Raw genomic sequence first — 21249 nt, forward strand, 5'->3', positions numbered from 1 at the left:
GTCTCAGCTGCCAGGGTGAGACCCTAGGCACATACAGTGTAGGATTAATTGAATCTTTGAACTGGACCAGATTTCCAGTATTGCCCAGGACCTTGGAGATTGATGGGCAAAGTTGGAAAGTTACACCCGACCCCTAGACTCGATTATGATACTACACTAGGTGTCGGATTGGGCTGTCTTTGATGTACCAATCGGTGAGATCCTTAGCGGGGGTCAAAACCTGGGTATGTTGGGACAGTCCGAGAATTCATCTGAGTGGGTGATCATTGTGACAGGATCAGCCCCTTTGTCGGACAAAGGTAATGATCGGGGATGCACTCTCACTGATGGAAACCAAGACTGCCGGCAGCCGATTTCAACCGTTGAGATTTGTTTTGCAAAATATATTTTATATAAGATATAAAAGTGTATATGTATGGTTTCTAAATTGTTTGCAAGAAGGTTTTAATTCCAGGGATCCATATAAGTGGAGAGTGCAACACTGTTCCTTGCAGCCGAGGGAGAGGTCCTCTCTTGTCGGGCAGTGTATGATCATTATGGGCTGAGAGGTTAAGTGTAAGACCATTGAGGATAATACCTGATGGGCTAATCTTGCATCTGCCCACAGTCCCTGGGTGTTACAAGGTGGCTTGGCCCAGGGACCACTTAGTGTAAGTGTTGGGCCCATAGAGCCCATTTGATGGGTTTCAGGGGGTGCACTGTCATTAATAGTGTATTCGACCAGGCCTTGTAACAAAGGCTGGGCCGAACCCATGTGGCTGATGTGTAGATCAATGCTTGGGTCCCACGCCATACAAGGAAGCCCAACTGGGCAGCAATTTGGAAGCCTTTTGAGTACATAACCTTAAATGGGCCTTAAGCCCATTTCGAACTGGGCTGATTTGATCAGTCATTTAAAGGGGGCGAATTCTAAAGAGGGTCAGCTGAAAGGATTGGGCTTAGACCCTATCCACTCAGAGAGTCCAAGATCTAAATGGGATTTAGATCTGGAAACCTCCTAATTAGATTAGGAGACAGCTGATCTTATCTACAGATAAGATAAGGGTTATCCCTTATCACTAAGGGACTTCTAACCCAAATATGATTTGGATTAGCAGCTCCTAATCTGATTAGGAGCTGATCCCTTTTGAGATTATAAAAGGGGAAGGGGGCGGCAGCCTACTATACAACAACATCCATAGCATTCTTCTCTTTGAAGAAAGAGAGATTGAGAGATTTCCTGCATACTGCGAATTCTCTCCTGCCGCCACCTTCCTGCTTTTGCCATTCCTTCAGTTCGATCTCCAGTTCTTGGGAGCAATCAAGATTGGATCTTGATTTCAACCTTTTAGGTAAAAGATTGGTTGGAGCTGTACTCAAGTCGTTCAGTTGATCCTTAAGAAGGGTCAAGTTCTTTTGGAAGAACGTTGCTGATTCTGCTCCACCCTGCACTGCGCCATCTTCAGTGGGAGCAGTCTTTGGATTCTTCCTTGGGCGTGAACACCTCCATTGGGAGATATTACATCTCTGTATCAGGTATATTCCTCTCCCATTATTTTTGGTTCAGATCTGGTTTAGTTTATGGTTCAAGATTGATCCTTGAAAATATGATTTTCTAAATAGGGAATACGATTCCCAGTTGAAGGGAGAGAAAAATTTTTGAAATTCGCCCCTTATTCCGCAATCTTTGGGCGTCCATAGGATGGATCTCTCATCCCTTCAGTCTTATCCAAATATGATTTGGATAAACTGCTCCTAATTGGATTATGAGTTGATCTTTTAGGTTAACAAAAGAAGGGGGCGGCAGCCTAAGAGACATACATCAGATTTCCTTTTGTGCTAAAAACAAGAAGAGAGAATTCTGCACCCTACGAATACTCTCTTGCCGCCTTCCTGTTCTTGCCGCTCTGTTTGCCAGTTCGATCTATAGTTATGGGAGAAGTCAAGATTGGATCCTGACATCAGTTCTTTAGGAAATGATTGAAAGGAAGCTGTGCTCACGTACCATCCTGCTGATTCTTGCGAAGGACAGAGTTCTTGGAGAAGAACACTGCTGATTCTGCTCCATCCTGCACTGTGCCATCTTTAGTAGGAGCAGTTTTTGGATCCTTCCTTGGACGTGAACACCTCCGTTGGGAGATACTACTTCTTATCAAGTATAATTATCTCCTACTCCTTTTGGTTCAGATCTGATTCAGTTTAAGGTTCAAGAATGATCCTTGAAAATATGATTTTCTAAATAGAGAATGCGATTCCTAGTTGAAGGGAGAGAAAAATTTTTGAAATTCACCCCCTTATTCCGCAATCTTTGGGCGTCCATTGGATGGATCTCTCATCCCTTCATTGATAATAACCTGAAAATCTATCGAGAAAACAATAGAATGCCTTGCCAGCTAACCTTTCTAACATTTGATCTATGAAGGGAAAGGGGAAATGGTCTTTTCTAGTGACTAAATTAAGTTTTCGAAAATCAATCACCATACGCCAGCCATTTTGTACCCTCATTGGGACCAGTTTGTTATTATGATTTCTTACCACAGTGATCCCAGTTTTCTTCGGTACAACATGTATTGGACTCACCCACTTACTATCTGAAATCGGATAGATTATCCCTTCATCTAGTAACTTAAGCACTTCTTTCTTTACCACTTCTTTCATTGTCAAGTTGAGCTTCCTTTGCGATTCTCTAACTGGCCTGGCACCATCTTCCAAGAGAATTTTGTGCATGTAGATTGAGGGGCTGACCCCTTTTATATCGGCTAAGGTCCAACCAATCACCGCCTTGTGCTCTTTTAGAACCTCGATGAGCCGTGCCTCTTGATCATCAGTCAACCCCTTTGCAATGATCATTGGCAATGTTTCTTTGTCACCCAAGTAGGCATACTTAAGGTGATCTAGCAAGGTCTTCAGCTCTAACTCCAGAGCCTACAAAACAGAAGGCAACAATTTCTTATGAGAAAATGATGATGGGATATTAGAATTTGTTACCTTTTGTTCCAATATCGGTTCCAAAGCTTCATAGGATGTATCTAATTCTTCCTCCATATCCAATTGTGCACTTAATTCGAGTTCCACATTCATATCCTCTTCCCCAAAAATTTCCTGCACAATTGAGTCAACAATGTCAACTGAACAAATCGAATGACATTCATTAGGGTACTTCATTGCTTCAAAAATATTTAATTTAACAATCTCACCATCAAACTCGATGGAGAGGGTACCCTCATCCACATCTATTTTGGTTTTGGCCGTTTTCATAAATGGCCTGCCTATTAGAAGTGGGACTAAAGTTGTGATAGTATCCTCCTCCTACTTCAAGATGTAAAAGTCGGCTAGAAATATAAGGTCATTAACCTATACCAAAACATCCTCAACAATCCCTTCAGGGTAAGTGTTAGAATGGTTAGCTAACTGAATAACAACCCTAGTTTCTTTCAATGGACCTAAATTCAAAGCACAATAAATTGAGTATGGCATGACATTGATGGATGCACCTAAATCTAGCATGGCACGCTCAATTCTTTTATTGCCAATCACGCAAGGTAATGTAAACATACCTGGATCAGCATGCTTTTCTGGCAAGGTCCTCTTGATGACATGACACGTTCTCCCCAACCTTTACCTTCTCATCGACTCTCAGCTTCCTTTTCTTAGTGCACAACTCCTTTAGAAATTTTGTGTATTTGGGAATTTGTTTGATGGCATCTAACACGGGAATATTTATTTCCACCTTCCTAAAGGTCTCCAAGATTTCTTTCTCGTACTCTTCTTTCTTAGATTTTTCCAACCTACTAGGAAATGGTGGCACAATGGCATTAGACATCTTAGGTGAAGTAGGCTGTGACTGCAATTCCTTCCCACTTCTCAGCACCACTGCACTCGCATTCTCCATGTCATTGACTACTGTCTGTAATGGTAGCTTTCCAGAGTTCTGCACCTCCAACTTGCTAATAGAAGTAACAAGTTGACTGATTTGGTTCCCCAAGTTTTGGATGCTGGCCCTTGTTTCCTATTGGAATTGTTGAGTGTTAGTCGCTAGAGCCTTAACTATCTCATCTAAAGACATACCTGAACTTGAGGGTTGATTTTGAACTTGGGTAGGTGCCGAAACTAGAGGTTGTCTGTTGAAAGCTTGGGGCTGGAATCTCTGTGGTCCTCCTTGATTTCCATAGCTCAGATTGGGATGACAGCCCAATCTGGCATCTAGTGAAGTATCATAATCGAGTCTAGGGGTCAAGTGTAACTTTCTAGTTTTGCCCATCTATCTCTAAGGTCCAGGTCAATTCTGGAAATCTGGTTCGGTTCAAGGATTCGAGTAATCCCATACTGCGCGTGCCTTGGGTCTTACCCTGGTGGTTGAGACAGGCCATCCCAACACTTGGCGGCACACCAGTATCAGCCTTGGTAGGATAAATCTCCCCAGACTTATCCAATGGCTGTGAACATTTAAAACTAACACGAGTCTCATTAAGTGTCCAGTTTTAGGGTCTTACACAGAATCATACCAAACAACATGAATCAAACATGCGCTTTATTTATTTACACTAAATATCAAAAGTACATCAAATCAGATTGAAGCTAAGGGCTTACAAAACTGTCTAATAGTGGGAAGATCTTCTAGGGTTTGAAAATCCAAAGGACCATCCTTTACCAGCCTTGTGATTCGATCAATACCGATATGGCCAAGTCGGTAATGCCACAGGCATGTGGGACTAACTATATCACAACTTCTTTTCTTGGGGATTTCGACCGACATAGTTTCAGTTAAGTTAGTTTCTATAGAAGGATGTAGAACATAGAGACCGTTCTCCAATTCCCCGCATGCGATGCATTTATTATCCTTTTAATAGTAATCATATTACCAAAATAGACAGTATATCCATCAACACACAGTTTAGAAATAGAAATCAAATTTCTCCTTAAGTTCTATACATAAAGACAATCCTTAAGTACAAGAATTCCTTCTCTAAAGACTAATTCTACAGTTCCTATTGCCATAGTTGCAACACTAGAAGAAGTCCCCAAGTAGAGTGTCACTTCCCCTTCACTAAGCCTTTTGCTTACTTTGAACCCTTGCAGTGAATTACACGCATGAGTCGAAGCCCCGGAGTCAACACACCTAGACACAGAAGTAACTGACAGATTAGTCTCTAGGACACAAGTTTCAAAATTACCTTTCTTAGATTACAGGTAGGCAGGACAGTTCCTTTTCCAAAGGCCGGCCTGCTTGCAGAAGTGACAGGCATATGATGCCTTGTCTTTCTTTTGCTTCTTAGATTTCGTGGCCTTTTTCTGGGGCTTTCTCTTTTCCCTCCTCTTCTTGCCTGATTTGCCAACTTCAACAAGCATGGCTATTGGCTAATCCTTCCTAATCAGTTCATCAGCTCGTTGCAACATATTTTTGAGCTCTTGAACGCTGACATCCAACTTGTTCATATTATAGTTTATAATGAGCAGATTGAAGGACAGAGGCAAGGAGTTAAGAATGGCGTCTATCTGTGTGACCAGATCTAGCCCGGAGCCAAGGGTCTCCAGCTCATTTATGTAACCCATCATCCGAAGACAATGGTCATGAACTTGCTGCCCCTTGGTCATCTGCGCGGTCATGAACTGCTTTAGGACCTTTTGGCGAGTAGAACGGTTTTGCTCTTCGTACATAGTTTTTAGACTATCCAATATGTCTTTGGCGAGTTTGATCTGATCGAACTGCCTTTGTATCAGATTATCTAAAGACGCTATGATATAGCAGCGGGCTAGGGTGTTTTCTCCTCTCATTCTTGGTAGTCCCTCCTATGGGCTTCTGAAGCCCTGTCTCCCGGACGTTCCGGTGCAGGATTCTTTGCCACTTTATCTAATTTTTCTGAAGTCAGGACCAGCATAAGGTTTCTATACCAGTCGACATAGTTCAGGCCCTTAAGCTTATTATCATCGAGAAGCTTTGCAAATTGACCATTTGCCATTTTTTGGTAAAATTGCAAAACGTTAGTCCACAACCTTAGTTTGATTCAAGTTGCCTACATAGATATGGCTTTTAATCTATGTTCCATTTCCATTTATTCATCTCTGAGATTTCCCTCCTATCTCAGTGATGAAGATGGCGAGATGTCTCTGGAAATGTGGGAAATCACATAGGGTGCAAAAAGACAATTGTTTCAGTTGCATAACCCCACCAACTTTCTGTGAATGATCACATCCACTCATCGTATGAGTTTTCCCTTTGGCCTCTATCAGACAAGGTTCATAGCCATTTTAGGGTAAAACTTTCTGTCCAGTGAGTTCTCACCCATCATATTCAGGTTACGCCAAGGTACTGTGAGAGAGTTCCCATTTTCTGGTGAATTCAGCCATGGTGTGCGCAAGAGCCACTATCGTATCATCACGGGCCAAGTGCTTATGGCCCATGGTCGCAGCATATCAAACATCCATACATCACATGAAATGGAAGAATTGATCCCATCAATCAATTGCTGTAAAGCCTATTAACAATCCCATTAAAAGTCCATAATGTTAACAATTAACATTATCTAGGTATATGGGCTGAATGGCAGTTAGCAGTTCGGCCCATATAGCTTTCACGCAAAAATGGGCTTTTGCAATTTTAACTCTTTAAAACTGGGCTTTACAGGTTGGGCCGAATTGACTTTTACAATTGAACATTAGTTTCATACCTGAAAGTGGGAGAAATTAGGACTGAAAATAGTCTCCTTCGAACCCTAGATTCGGTCCAAACAGTTTTGGTCCAATCTAGTCCGAAACTAATTTTCAATTCAAGAATCAATTCAAGAAAGATCTAAAATTAATAATTCTGATTATAGACATCCACAAATCAGACATGGGACTGTTCGTACCAAATCCACCTACAAAACAGAGGTTAGAACATAGGGTTGCAGTTTCATAAACTGCAAAACGTAGATTGCGATAGCGATATCTGCGAACCTCCAGCACCGCCACCAACTTCAATCTAGAAATAAAAAAATAGAAAACCTAATTTCTATTAATAAATTACAACTTGATTGAATCCTATACATTCAGTCTAAAAAAAATAAAAAAATTATATACAGACCGAATGAATAGAAACTGCTAAAAGAATGCGCAGACATTCTGCGCTGAATCTGCATCTCAATTTCCAGGTACGAACAACCCAATAAATCAAGAAATAAATAAAGAACAATTCAAAATTAATTTAAGATCAATTGCCCCACATCCAGAAACAATTTTATAGAAAGAAAACAATCTGTGCAAATCCAGGTAGAACACCTTCTGTCCATTTGCGCAGGTTCAGATCTTATTTTATTTGATTCAATATTTGAACCTATGGCTCTGATACCACTGAAAGAATGGTAAGATCCATCATATGGATGCCAAAAAGGTTGCAGAATGGGTGGGCGAATTTCAAAAGTTTCTTGCCATTCTTTCAACTGGGAATCATATTCCCTGATTTTTCCAGAATTTATCTTGAATCAAAACCGAACGAATTTTGAACCAAAAGAGAAGGGAAGGGATATACCTGATTCGAAGAAGCAGTATCTCCCAACGTCGATGTTCACGCCCAAAGAAAATCCCAAGAACTACTCCCACTGAAGATGACACAGTGATGATGGAGCAGAACCAGCAGTGTTCATCCCATGAACAAGGTTCTTCTAAAGAACTCGATGGAAGCAGTGAGCACCACACACAATCAAGAACTTTTCTTGATCTTCCCTCATAGAGAACTCGAACTGGCAGTAGATGGCGGCGGCTGCTGGAGGAGAAAACTAGAGAAGAAGATGGCGAACTGCTTTTCTTCTCTAGGGTTTCTGAGATCTTATCAAAAGAAAGCAGTCTAATCTACGAAATCCCTTATGGTTCGAATTCTTGTAATTCGAATTAGGGTATCTCCCCTCTTTTCTTAGTGGTTAAGAAACCTCCTAATCTCATTAGGAGTTAACCTAATCCAAATCTGTATTTGGATAAGGAGTCTTCTTAATCCTATCTGCAGATTAGATCAGCCCACTCCAGATCTTATCAAGAGGTTACCAGATTCAAATCCTAATTTGAATTTGGTCTTCATGAGTGGATAGGGTTAAGACCCAATCCTTTTGGCTTGACCTAATCTCAGATCCGCCCCTTTAAGTGACTAATCAAATCAGCCCAGTTCGAAATGGGCTTTAGGCCCAATATTTATTAAGTGCTCAATGGGCTTCCAAACTGCTGCCCAATTGGGCTTCTTTGTATGGCATGGGACCCAAGCATTGATATACACATCAGCCACATGGGTTCGGCCCAACCTCTGTTACCAGGCCTAGCCAAATTCACTAGAAAGCCCAGTGAACCCCTTGAGCCCATCACATGGACTCTATAGGCCCAACACTTACACTAAGTGGTCCTTGGGCCAAGCCATCTTATAAAATCCCAGGGACTATGGGTAGATGCAAGATTATCCCATTAGGTATAACCCTAAATGGCCTTACACTCAACCTCTCAGCCCATAATGATCAAACACTGCCCAACAAGAGAGGACCTCTCCCTCGGCTGCAAGGAACAGTGCTGCACTCTCTGCTCACATGGATCCTAGGAATTAAAACCATTTGCAAACATTTTGAAAACATACATATGTATATATCTTATATATAAATTTTGCAAAACAAAATTCCAACGATTAAAATCAACTACCAGCAGTTTGGTTTCCATCAGAGAGAGTGCATACTGGATCATTACCTTTGTCCGACAAAGGGGCTGATCCTGTCAATATGATCACCCACTCAGATGGGTTCATGAACCATCCCAACATACCCAGGTTTTGACCCCCTCTAAGGATCTCACTGATTGGCATATCAAAGACAGCCCAATCCGCCACCTAGTGTAGTATCATAATCGAGTCTAGGGGTCAGGTGTAACTTTCCAGTTTTGCGCATCAATCTCCAAGGTCCAGGGCAATTGGAAATCTGGTCTGGTTCAAAGATTCAAGTAATCCTACACTGCATGTGCCTTGGGTCTCACCTTGGCGGCTGAGATAGGCCACCCCAACATTTGGCAGCACACCAGTGTCAGCCTTGGCAGGATAAATATCCCCAGATTTATTCAACGGCTGTGAACATTCTAAACTAACATGAGTCTCATTATGTGTCCAATTTAAGGGTCTTACACAGAAACATACCACACAACATGAATCAAACATGCACTTTATTCATTTACACTAAATGTCTAAAGTACATCAAAACTGATTGGAGCTAAGGGCATACAAAACTGTCTAACAACATGAATCATTATAGTTTTTTTTCTCAGTTTTGAAGTTTAAAATTCAAGTCTTATTTCATAATTGATATATAAATATTTTCCTTAGTTTTGGGCTTTTAAGTTTTAGTGTTCTCCTCCCGTTTCTATGCATTAACTTCAACACCAAGTAAGATGTCAAGGTTGGTTCTAACATAGTCATTTGTTCCAAAATTTTAATTACATACATTCTCTATTATAATTTAGGATTTGAATTGTATAATAGGTTCCATTCAAACACAAGTTTTGAAATTTAAACTCTAGAGATAATATGCATAGTTGATTTCCGATTTGATTTTGTTTTCATAACTTGAAAGCAAGGTTCCAAAAAAAAAGAAAAGAAATTGAATGCAAGGAAAGAATGTAAATAACTTTTCTAATTGTCCAAATAGGCCAATAGCATTCTTTTATGCCTGCTGAATGCTTAGGGAGAAGGACTTTTCTTGTTCAGGTGGGGTAGAGGTACAAAAAATCAGTATTATTCAGTATAACTTAGATTTCAAGGGGAAATCTGTTTTTCTTTACCAAAAAGAAATGATAGATAGATAGCATATTGATCACCTTTTCCAATTGGTTCATTATGGGATTGTACGTTTCCTTTTACTATCATGTTTTTCTTTAATTTTAGTATTGCCACAGTCTTTCATATTCTTCTTTCCTTCATTAATTATATGGGTGGACAACTATGTTTTGTTATTAATTAAGAGGATACCCATCCTTTTTGAAGGTTGTATTGCAAGGTTTAACTTTTCCTACTATAATTCTGTTTTTCAATAAGAGTTCTTTATCAAAGTATGGGAGATTGGCCCTTGATGTGGACCAAGTATAATGAGGCTAACTTCTTAGTGTTTTAACCCAGATTTCCACAACTTCTTAATTCTATGATTACTTTAAGCACCTCCCTAGCTATTTATAAGGTCATATTCCTAGGCATTCCAATGATAACTTCTAGTTTCAAATGTGAGTAGGTTCTCTTGAGAAATCCGGGTTGTAGGATAAATGGGTCATATGTTGCTGCAATTTTGAAAATTTTTAACACACTTGTATCTTATTTCAGAAGAAAAGTTTGAGAAAATGTGTGGGATCCATTGTTAGGGTTGAAGTAATTGATTATCCTTGTGTATGCGTCCATAGAAATTCATTTAAGTTTATGTTTTTCGTATGGTTATAAAACATTACTAATTCATGTGTGGGATTGATGCATTACATGGCCATAGATGTTCCCTTAATGGTTTCGTCCCCATAAGAAAAGAGAGAAGCAAAAGATAGAGTGGGATTTCAGACTTGGAACACATCATAGTGCTTTCACTTCACATGCACCATTTCAAGCATATCTTAGGTAGTTAAGTTACAACAACACATTAGGCTCATAGCTCTACACCTTTTTATTTTGTTAATTGATCCAATTCAAGGAATTTTACTGCATTATCATATTAGCCACAAATATTTGCATCTTTTCACTATTTCAAACTCAAACTACAACAATACATTTTCCTCATTTTTGTTAGACAGTGTATGCCCTTATCTCCAATCAGATTGATGTACTTATCGTCATTTATTGTAAATGAATAAAAGTGCATAATTGATTCATACGATTTCATGTGTTTCTGTGTAATACCCTTAAACTGGACACTTATGAGACTCATGTTAGTTTAGAATCTTCACAGTCGTTCGATAGATTTGGGGAGATTTATCCTACCAAGGCTGACATTGATGTACCGCCAAGTTGGTTGGGGTGGTTTGTCTCAGCTGTTAGGGTAAGACCTGAGGTACATGTAGTGTGGGTTTTCTTGAAACCCTGAACCGGACCAAATTCCAGTATTGCCCTAGACCTTGGAGATAGATGGGCAAAACTAGAATGTTACACCTAACCCCTAGACTCGATTATGGTACTGCACTAGGTGTCGGATTGGACTGTCTTTGATATGCCAATCAGTGAGATCCTGAGAGGGGGTCAAAACCTAGGTATGTTGGGACAGTCCGAGAATTAACCTGTGTAGGTGATCATAGTGACAGGATCAGCCCCTTTGTTGGACAGAGTGAATGATCGGGAAATGCACTCTCTTTGATGGAAACCTAAGCTATTGGCAGTGGATTTAAAATGTGTTTTAAATTTGTTTTACAAAATATATTTATATAGAAATATACATATATGTATTATGGTTTCAATTTGTTTGCAAAAGGTTTAATTCCCGGGATCCATGATAGATTTGGCACTCTCTTTGGGCGTGAACACCTACACTGGGAGGAGCATTTGTGTGGATTCCATATCAGGTACCTCTCTCCATAATCTTTGGTTCAGATCTGGTCCGGTTTGTTGTAAGAATGATCCTTGAAAAATGTAGTTTTTCTAAAACTGAGAATATGATTCCCGGAAGGAGAAAGAAATTTTTTAAATTTTTCCCAGCCTTCCTACATGGTTCGATCATCTATATGAAGGATCTCCCTTCCCTTCAATTTTTTATCTTTTTTCCATTGTTTGAGGGAATTTAGGAACCTAAATTGCATTATAATCTTTGCCATATAGATCTACATTTTTTCACTATTTCATTTTAAGGAGATAAGTTGTAGACATAGGTCACATTTCAGATGGTTAGGCTTGTTGACAAGGAAGTTAATCCTTAAGTAGGAAGAAAGCAAGAGAATTAGCCAATAAGATGGGTTGGCTTTTGTCAAACTTGTGAGAAGAAAATCAAATTTCATTATGGAAACTCCTTAATCTTAGCCATTATTTTCAAATTCAAGTTTGATTTCAAAAACAAAAAAGAAAAATCAATTCCTTTTATATGCTATTTTCTTTCAATTTGGACTTGATGAAACCAGTTTCCTTTTTATATTAGTCTGTTGAAGGTTGTATTCCAATAGCAAATTATTGCTTGTTTAAGTTGTCTCTTCATTAGTTATTTAAGATTCTATGGTTAAATTTCTTAATAATTAGATTTGATTGGCAATAGATCCTAAATTATTGTTTTTCTTTTGAAAGCTTTAAAAACCTAGCTTCTCTTAGAACCCACATGTGGCCTCCTAAACGCTTGTAGGGTTGTATGTAAAATTGGACAAGTGGCTCTTTTTTTTCTTTAGCTTGTATGTTTTGATTTAATGTTAGATGCATGAGACACTCACAATAACACACTTTCCTGAAAAACTAGTTCTAGAACCCCTGATTACCCATTAGAGGAGGTGTGTTCCACTAGACTTTGGTCATTCTTGGGATCCACCGAAACCCTCAAACCAGGCACCAACAAAAGAAGCCCGTTTATTCATGGGTGGAGATTTGAAGACTGGTGGCCTTGATGAAGCCTTTGAGTCTAGAACCACAACCCCCATAACCTCATGCATTCAACTTAGTACACCCATATATGGCAAGCTTAGTTGGGACTAGGACAGAGAAAACATAGAATTTAGGGTTACAACACCCAATGTGCTTCACTATGTTGTTGCCATCCTTAAAAGTAGGATCAAAGTAAAACCCAAATCTTATCAATCTTATCAATATAATAAGAAAGACTAAGCCCAAGACAAGGTTATCTTCCAACTTCTAAAGAGCCTCATTCAAGAGTAAAAAAGCATATCCTCCATTTTAAGTTGTACTCAAGCACATCCTCCATTTTAAACCATAAACCAACTATAAGTATTCCTAACCTACATCTGAAACAAACTCCAAATCTAAAGTAACAAGTCTCAAACCTCCAATTTCGAGTTGAACATCCATAAGACAAACCATGACCAAACCGCTAACCTTAGGCAATCTTAACCTATTTAAGTTAAACCCTTGATTCCAAATATCCAAATCCTTAGATGAAGATTACATAAAAAATCTTAAAATTTTGAAGTTCACCTAAGGGAAAACATAAACTTACAAAATTCAAGATGACTAAGTAGTCTATAGCCTTCTTTTTAAAAGAAAAAAAAAACATTATAGAACCCAAAGTCCTATTGCCTATCTTTGTTCATCCCTAGTCAAAGTTTAGTAAATGCATGACCCTAAGAATCAATTCCTAGGGAATAGCATAAAAAAGTCACACTTTTGGGCCGATTCATTCTTTTAGAATCTGGGAATGTCTAGTAAATACATGTATAGTTAGGGATTAAATCTCCCTAAACCAATGTCAAAAGATATCTCCATTAGATCCATAATCTCTTTGAGCCTACTCATCCCTTTAAAATTTGCTTGTTGAAGGAATGAGAGATCCATCCTATGGACACCCAAAGATTGCGGAATAAGAGGGCCAATTTCAAAAATTTTTCTCTCCCTTCAATTGGGAATCGCATTCCCTATTTAGAAAATCATATTTTCAAGGATCATTCTTGAACAATAAACTAAACCAGATCTGAACCAAAAGAAGTAGGAGAGGATTATACCTGATACGGAGAAATATTATCCCCCAATGAAGGTGTTCACGCCCAAGGAAGGATCCAAAGACTACTCCCACTGAAGATGGCGCAGTGCAGGATGGAGCAGAATCAGTAGTGTTCTTCTCCAAGAACTCTGTCCTTCGCAAGAATCAGCAGAATGGCACGTGAGCATAGCTTCCTATCAATTCTTTTTGAAAGAACTGATGTTAAGACCGAATCTTGACCTTTCCCACAATTGGAGATCGAACTGGCAAACAGGGGCGGCAAGAACAGGGAGGCGGCAAGAAAGAATTCTACAGGGATGCTTAATTCTTCCTTCTTTGATTTCAGCACTAAAGAGGATCTGAATGTGTGTCTTCTCAAGGCTGCCGCTCCCTCCTTCTGTTGTTAACTTAAAAGATCAGCTCTTAATCCAATTAGGAATTGCTTATCCAAATCATATTTGGATAAGACCTCTCTTTAGGTGATAGGGATAAACCCTTGTCTTATCTGCAGATTAGATTAGCTTTCTCCTAATCTCATTAGGAGGTTTCTAGATCTGAATCACATTCAGATCTGGACTCTATGAGTGGATGGAGTCTTGACCCTATCCTATCTGCTAATCCATCTCAGGATTCGCCCCATTATTAACTAATTAAATAGCCCAGTTCGAAATGGGCTTTAGGCCCATTAAGCTTATGTACTCACTTAACCTTCCTAACTGCTGCCCAGTTGGGCTTCCTTGTATGGCGTGGGACCCAAGCATTGATCTACACATCAGCCACATGGGTTTGACCTAGCCTTTGTTACAAAGCGTGGCCGAATACACTGTTTTGGACAGTGCACCCCCTAAAAACCCATCAAATGGGCTCTATGGGCCCAACACTTACCTTAAGTGGTCCCTGGGCCAAACCACCTTTTAACACCGAGGGACTGTGGGCAGATGCAAGATTAGCCCATCAGGTATTATTCTCAATGGTCTTACACTTAACCTCTCAGTCCATAATGATCATACACTGCCCGACAAGAGAGGACCTCTCTGTCGGCTGCAAGGAACAGTGTTGCACTCTCTACTTATATGGATCCCGGGAATTAAAACCTTTTTGCAAACATTTTAGAAACCATAATATATATACTTTTATATCTCATATAAAACATACTTTGCAAAAAACAAATCTCAACGATTGAAATCGGCTGCCGGCAGTCTTGGTTTCCATCAGAGAGAGTGCATCCCGATCATTACCTTTGTCCAACAAAGGGGCTGATCCTGTCACTATGATCACCCACTCAGATGAATTCTCAGACTGTCCCAACATACCCAAATTTTGACCCCCGCTAAGGATCTCACTGATTGGTATATCAAAGACAACCCAATCCGACACCTAGTGCAGTATCATAATCGAGTCTAGGGGTCGGGTGTAACTTTCCAGTTTTGTCCATCAATCTCCAAGGTCCAGAGAAATACTGGAAATCTGGTCTAGTTCATAGATTCAATTAATCCTACACTGTATGTGCCTAGGGTCTCACCCTGGCAGCTGAGACAGGCCACCCCAACCGACTTGGTGGCACCACAGTGTTAGCCTTATCAGGATAGGTCTCCCCAGATCGACCCACTGGTTGTGAACATTCTAAGCTAACATGAGTCTCATTAAGTGTCCAGTTTAAGGGTATTACACTGAAACATACCAAGGGATCATGAATCAAATATGCACTTTTATTCATTTACAATAAACTCATAAAGTACATCATTCTGATTGAAGCTAAGGGCATACAAAACTGTCTAACACTTGTCTAGTAGATACATACATGGTATAGGGATTAAACATCCCTTCACCAGTATCAAAAGCCTCCCTAATCTCCTACTTAATCTTTTAAGAAATCAGGCAAGGAATAAAAGCACACACACACACATACATCATCCTTTCAATATTGGGTGGTGGCTAGTAAATATGCATATAGTTTAGGGATAACCTTCCCTTAACTAGTATCCAAAGACACCTCCATCCTCTCCTTCTCCATTATCCTTAAGTCATCCTAACTGCATCTCTACTCATTTGGGTTCTGAAATGGTTAAAACAACATAAGAAGTGGAAATATTGCTATAATTGCAATTTAACTCTTCAGTTGTTATCTCAGATGGGTCAAGGATTGTTCGAGTACCGAGGGTGTTGTAGAATTCTCTATGATAGGATTTGCCAAAAGAATGATGACATTAAGTCTTTACATGGGGTTGTAGCAAGGGGAAATGTATTGGATTTGGCTTTAGTACCTTTAGATTGGCCTTTGTTGAAGGTAGCTTTCAAATGTTGGGACCCTAAGCATATGGTTTTTTGCTTAGAAGAAGTGGCTTATCTACTCCACATGTACATTGAAGATGATATAGCATTTCCTTTAGCTAAACAAGGATATAAGGCACACCTGTATGAGTTCCTCAGATGCAAAAAGCCTCAACAAGATAAGGAAGGATAGAAAAATGCTATTTTCATGGCAATTGTGGGACACCTGCTCTTTCCGTTAGATCGTAAAAGGGTCCACACACGATTGGTGATGGTACTTCAATAAATCAAAGGAACTTCATTAGTAACTTTGGTTCCAATGATCTTGGCAGAAATCTTGAGAGGATTAACCATGTTACATACCCATCAAACATGGCCATTTCGGGGTTCTTTACAGGTTCTACAACTTTGGTTGATTCAGCACATTCCTTCTTTGGTCATTATGACTGGGTGGCATATGACTCCTTGACATTCATACCGAGTGAAGGAAATCTTACATACCAAGCCTAAATCAACTTATTTAATGGAAAGAGAATATTATGCAAAATTGCATTGGATAAAAGAAATTGAGATTGAGTGGAAGATCAACATTTCTATACAAAAGGGCTATAATCAACACTGTTTAGTTGTAGAACACCGATAGAGCATGGCCTTAGGACTTTATGGATCCTCTCCCTATATCCCAATAAGAGTTCTAAGACAATTAGGCTTTCGACAATTTATTCCCACTATTCATAACATCAAAGGAGACATGATTGATTTCATAAAATATTACAGGGCTATGGAACGACAATTTAAGGAACATTTGACTTCTAGCAAGCAAGAATTTTCCACTCTGTTGCATACCACAAAACAATTTTGTGATCATATGTACCAGGAATGGGCATGCAGCTAGGATTTTCCTTCACCCTTGGCTCCACCCCCAAAAATCCCTACACCAGTTAGACCCTCCTCGCAAGGTACTATATCTAGATAATCTCTTAAGCGCTCCTTGGATGATCCATATTTACATGCAGCTCTTAAGATACATGTCCAAAATAGGATTAATGAAGAGCAAGAGGTGAGGATAGGAAAACACAATGACTCTATGAGAAAGAAGTTGAGGGAGGCAATTAAACAACAATGAACAGTGGAGTATGAGAAAAGAAAATTGGACAATGAGATAGGCAATTTGAAAGAGAAAATAGAAGATCAACAAAAAGAGATATGTGAAGCGCAATCAAATCACTATGAAGCTGTCACAAGACTAAAAGAGGCTATCCAGGAGAAACAAGGACTAGAGTATCAAGTCAAGGTAACTCAAGAAGCATTACAACAATCAAAAAAATGAGACAACCAAAATCAACAACCAATACGAGGAACTTGTGAGCCATGTGGAGTGGTATACAAATCAAGTGTTTGGTCGTGTTGCAACTTTGGAGGCCACCTTGACATACTATGGCATTGAGATCCCGCCTAATTGAGGGTTTTGAGTGTTCTCCCTTTTTCGTACTCAGTGCTTGAAAGTGTTATTTTGTACTTACCTAAATTGGTCATCCTATCAAATGCATTAAAAAAAGAAAAAAAGTAAACCTTATAAAATATTAAGAATTCAAACTTTATCAAGCCTAAAACTCCTAAAATCTAAATAAGAACCCAATCAACTAATCAAATTTAAACAAATCCAAATCAAGTACAAAGGCAATGCTTCAAATCATGCATATCAAAAAGAATCAATTCAACATTTTTTTTGTATTCTATCAAATCTCAAACCCCGGTGCATGTTTCAGGATCATCCGTATCAAGTCAAAATGAGGAATCGTAGAGTTGTGACCCGTTCCCTTGCCTACATTATGGCACAAGAGGATGGGCATATTGAAGCCCAAATTGGAGGACAACCAACCATTGCAACAACATTAGGGTCAGAATATCCACCATGGCAGCTATTGTTCCTTTTAGTGGATTTCTTCAACTTCAAGAAAGATTGGCCAAAATGGAATCATTGCTTGCTGAAAAGAATCATCCCAATCTACAAGCTACCATCCCTCCTACCTCCCAAGCACCCAACTCTAACCAACCAATCACCACTGAAAACCCAATGCCCTTTGTTTTCACATCTAGTGTTGCCCCCCAAATTCCAAGGCCAATACCATCTTCACTATCCTACTTAAGCACCAATAGCCGTCTAAGTGGATGACTTTGAGGAACAAGATCCTCGAGTAGCTAAATCCAACTACCCATTGAAACTAGTGTTGCCTATAATCATCCCTATGAAGGATGAAATGGAAAAATGAAAGAGGAAATTCGAAACCGGAAAGGAGTTGATAATGTGGGGGCACCATGGATTCCAAAGAGTTGTGCTTATATCTTGATGCAAGATTCCTAGAGAAGTTTAAGATGCCAGAACTGGAAAAATATAATGGGAAAGGATGCTGTCAAACTCATCTCAATTTTTTTTGTGAAGTTCAATATGGGTTAGATGAAAAACTTCTCATATAGATGTTTCAAAAAAGTTTAACAATAGATGCTTGGATGTGGTTCGCAATGTTGGATCCTGCTAAAAAGAAGTCATGGAAGGAGGTATTTGAGGCCTTCCTTCATCATTATTCTTTTAACATGGAATTAGTTCCAGACAGAGCTGACCTAGAAGCTATGACTCAAAAGGAAAGGGAAAACTTTCTTCAATATGCCTAGAAATGGAGAGAGATGTCATAAAAATTGAAATATCCAATTCCTAAAGAAGTGATGGTAAGATTTTCTATTAAAACACTTGGGCACCCATACTACACAATGCTAATTAGTCAACCACTCAAGGATTTCAATTATAAAGTTAGGGGGTCACTAGAATTGATGAAGCTATCAAACAAGGAAGGCTTAGTGCCTTAGTACCCGTCGATGTTGATCCATCTCAATCAACTAGTGTTATAAGCCAAGAGACCTTCAGTCAAGAAGAAATCAGAAAATGAAGTACAAGCCATTTCAACTGTGTCATATCATCACCAAGTTCCATGCAACTATTTTGCAACTACTTACCCAAGCACTAATAACCCTCGATCCCCATTTTGTTTGCCTCCCACTCCACCTAAGGTCTCACCAACACAATGACCATTCAGACCCCAATGCCCCAACCATCTGAGCAAGTGCCAATGACTCTGCAGCCTTTTCAACCACCATCAACTCAGCCACCATACATGTCAATTAACCAAAATGCCAGTGCTTAGAAAGAGAGGAGGATAGAGTTTCTCCCCTTTCCATACCCCCACTCCCAACTACAACTAGCTTTAGTTAAGGAAGGGTATTTAAGGTTGCTAACATGGAAGCCACCGTAAGGGCCTAAGCCAAAAGGGTTTGATGAAAATGCATATTGTGCTTACCATCAAGGTCCAAGACACATAATAGATAGATGTTGGCAGCTTAAATATGCTATCCAGAGATTGATTGATGATGGTCTCATTACTTTTCAAGTTGAGTAGCCGAAGCCGCAACCAATGGGAATAACCCAGAACCCCATGCTGCCACATGGGGTAGGACCTGGTAGCAATATTCACTGCATTGAAGAAGGTACATTGTTTGTGGATCCATCAATGTTGATTGTTCCAATTGGCACCCTCCCAGTAGTACCAATATAACCTCTACCATCTTTTAACATCATATGCACCATTAGACCTCCTTTTTGTATCATAGTTCCTTCCATACTTCCCTTAAGTTGTCCTTCAGTTTGTCCATCTACTCCTGACATCATGTCCATCCCCAATCCTCCTCGTAAACCCTTCATCATCCCCTACCCAGTACTCAATGAGGAAATTTAAACAAGGTCCCATGGAACTGTCTTACTGAACTAGTGGTGGCTCAAGAAGAGCTGACTAGCCAGGAATGTAGAGCTTTTCTAAGATCTGGAAGGTTTCTCCCACCTAGGGAAGTAACTAAATCCATGGACAAAGGGAAGGCAAAGGTGGGAGAACAATTTGAAGGGAAAGAAAAGGAAGAAGAAGATAAAAGCAAAGAAAATGATGACTTTCTGAGAGCTATCGAGAAGTCTAGATACAATGTGCTGGATCAATTTAAGGAAGTGAACACAATTGAAAGGGTTTAAGAAGTAAGAAAGTCTCATGGGAAGTTAGTCTCCAGATGATGGCAAAAATGAAGTTTGATCCTAACAAAGGACTAGGGACAAGGCAACAAGGAAGGATTAACCCAGTTAAAACTAGGGGACCCATCCCTCAATTGGGAATAGGCTACCAGCTTAATGAGCATGAATTGTTTGGCCAATGGTATAGGAAATAGAAAAGTGTGCCTCTTTCCACACTAGTGAAGTTTGTTAAAGCGAAAGACCCAACCCCTAAGACCCAAGAGCCTGAACCCACCTCCTCGACTATCAATGAAACTTCCCTATATATCCTTGACATCTCTCTACTTTTTCTTAAAGATAAAGAAATTAATGAGAAGGATAGTAGCTAGGCATTGGTGGCCTAGAGTGAGAAGGAAAAAATTGCTAACTAGGTCTATCTACCTTATTATCCAATTTATTGGAGCAAAGTAGAGGTACCTACTATGGCCACATCTTCTCGGGCTATGTCAAATGTAACCAATGAGTTTGAAGATCGTGCCATTTGGGAATCATTAGATGAAGATGTTTGTGCAATTGATGAAGAGGCCATGGAAGACCCTACCCAGTTGATTGTCCCTATTAAGAAGTCTCTTTCTAACTGGATGTCCTTTCTAGCTATCTTAGGCGATGTAGCCTCTTCTTCCTTCGAGGTTTGTTAAGTTGTAATTCTCTGAACGGGGGGCAATGCTTTCTACCATGTGCCTTTAACTTTGAAAGCACCTTTTGTAATCCAAAATCTCAAATCTAATGATAGTATTTTTGTATGAACTATGATTGGTCAAATCCCTCTCAAAAGGGTACGAAGGCAGCCTTGGCCCCATGACACAGAAGGCAATCAAAGGGCAACCCATTGTAGACCATTTGGCTGACAATCCTACATTAGATTATGAATCAATACAAGTGGATTTTCTAGATGAAACTATCCTTGTGATACATTCAATTGGATCTAGAAGTAGACGGAAGGCTTTCTTTGATGGGGCTTCAAACCAAAATGGATAGGGAGCTTGTGGATCCCCAAGGAACTCATTATCCTTTGGCTGTTTTCCTAGATTTCTTTAATACCAATAACACGTGTGAATGGGAAGTGTGCTTACGTGTAGTCCAAATTGCACTCGACTAGGGCATTAATGATCTCAAGGTATTTGAAGATTCTTTTTTAGTCATTAGTTAAGCCAAGGGTGATTGGGAAGTAAGAGATGGGCACTAACATTATATTGCAATTGTCTCAGGGAATTAATCAAAAAATTCAAGAACATTTCGTTTACTTATTTGCCTCAAGAAGACAACAAGTTTGTAGATGCTTTAGCCTCTCTAGGGATG

The 21249-nt window shown here is 39.6% G+C and overlaps 1 protein-coding gene across 1 annotated transcript; it reads right to left on the reverse strand.

Annotated features, from left to right (window-relative positions):
• Positions 1 to 2319: 2319 nt before the first annotated feature.
• On the reverse strand, positions 2320 to 3871 carry LOC148789869 (uncharacterized). The gene is made up of 3 exons (XM_088893794.1): positions 3602 to 3871; positions 2968 to 3081; positions 2320 to 2904 (listed from the first exon to the last, which is right to left on the reverse strand). The coding sequence occupies exons 1-3, from the start codon at positions 3869 to 3871 to the stop codon at positions 2320 to 2322; spliced, it is 969 nt and encodes a 322-aa protein (XP_088749920.1).
• Between the last annotated feature and the right edge of the window lie 17378 nt (positions 3872 to 21249).

The sequence above is a fragment of the Nelumbo nucifera genome, chromosome 8 (genome assembly GCF_055504915.1).
Source record: "Nelumbo nucifera cultivar China Antique chromosome 8, China Antique-T2T, whole genome shotgun sequence".
Classification (NCBI taxonomy): Eukaryota; Viridiplantae; Streptophyta; class Magnoliopsida; order Proteales; family Nelumbonaceae; genus Nelumbo; species Nelumbo nucifera.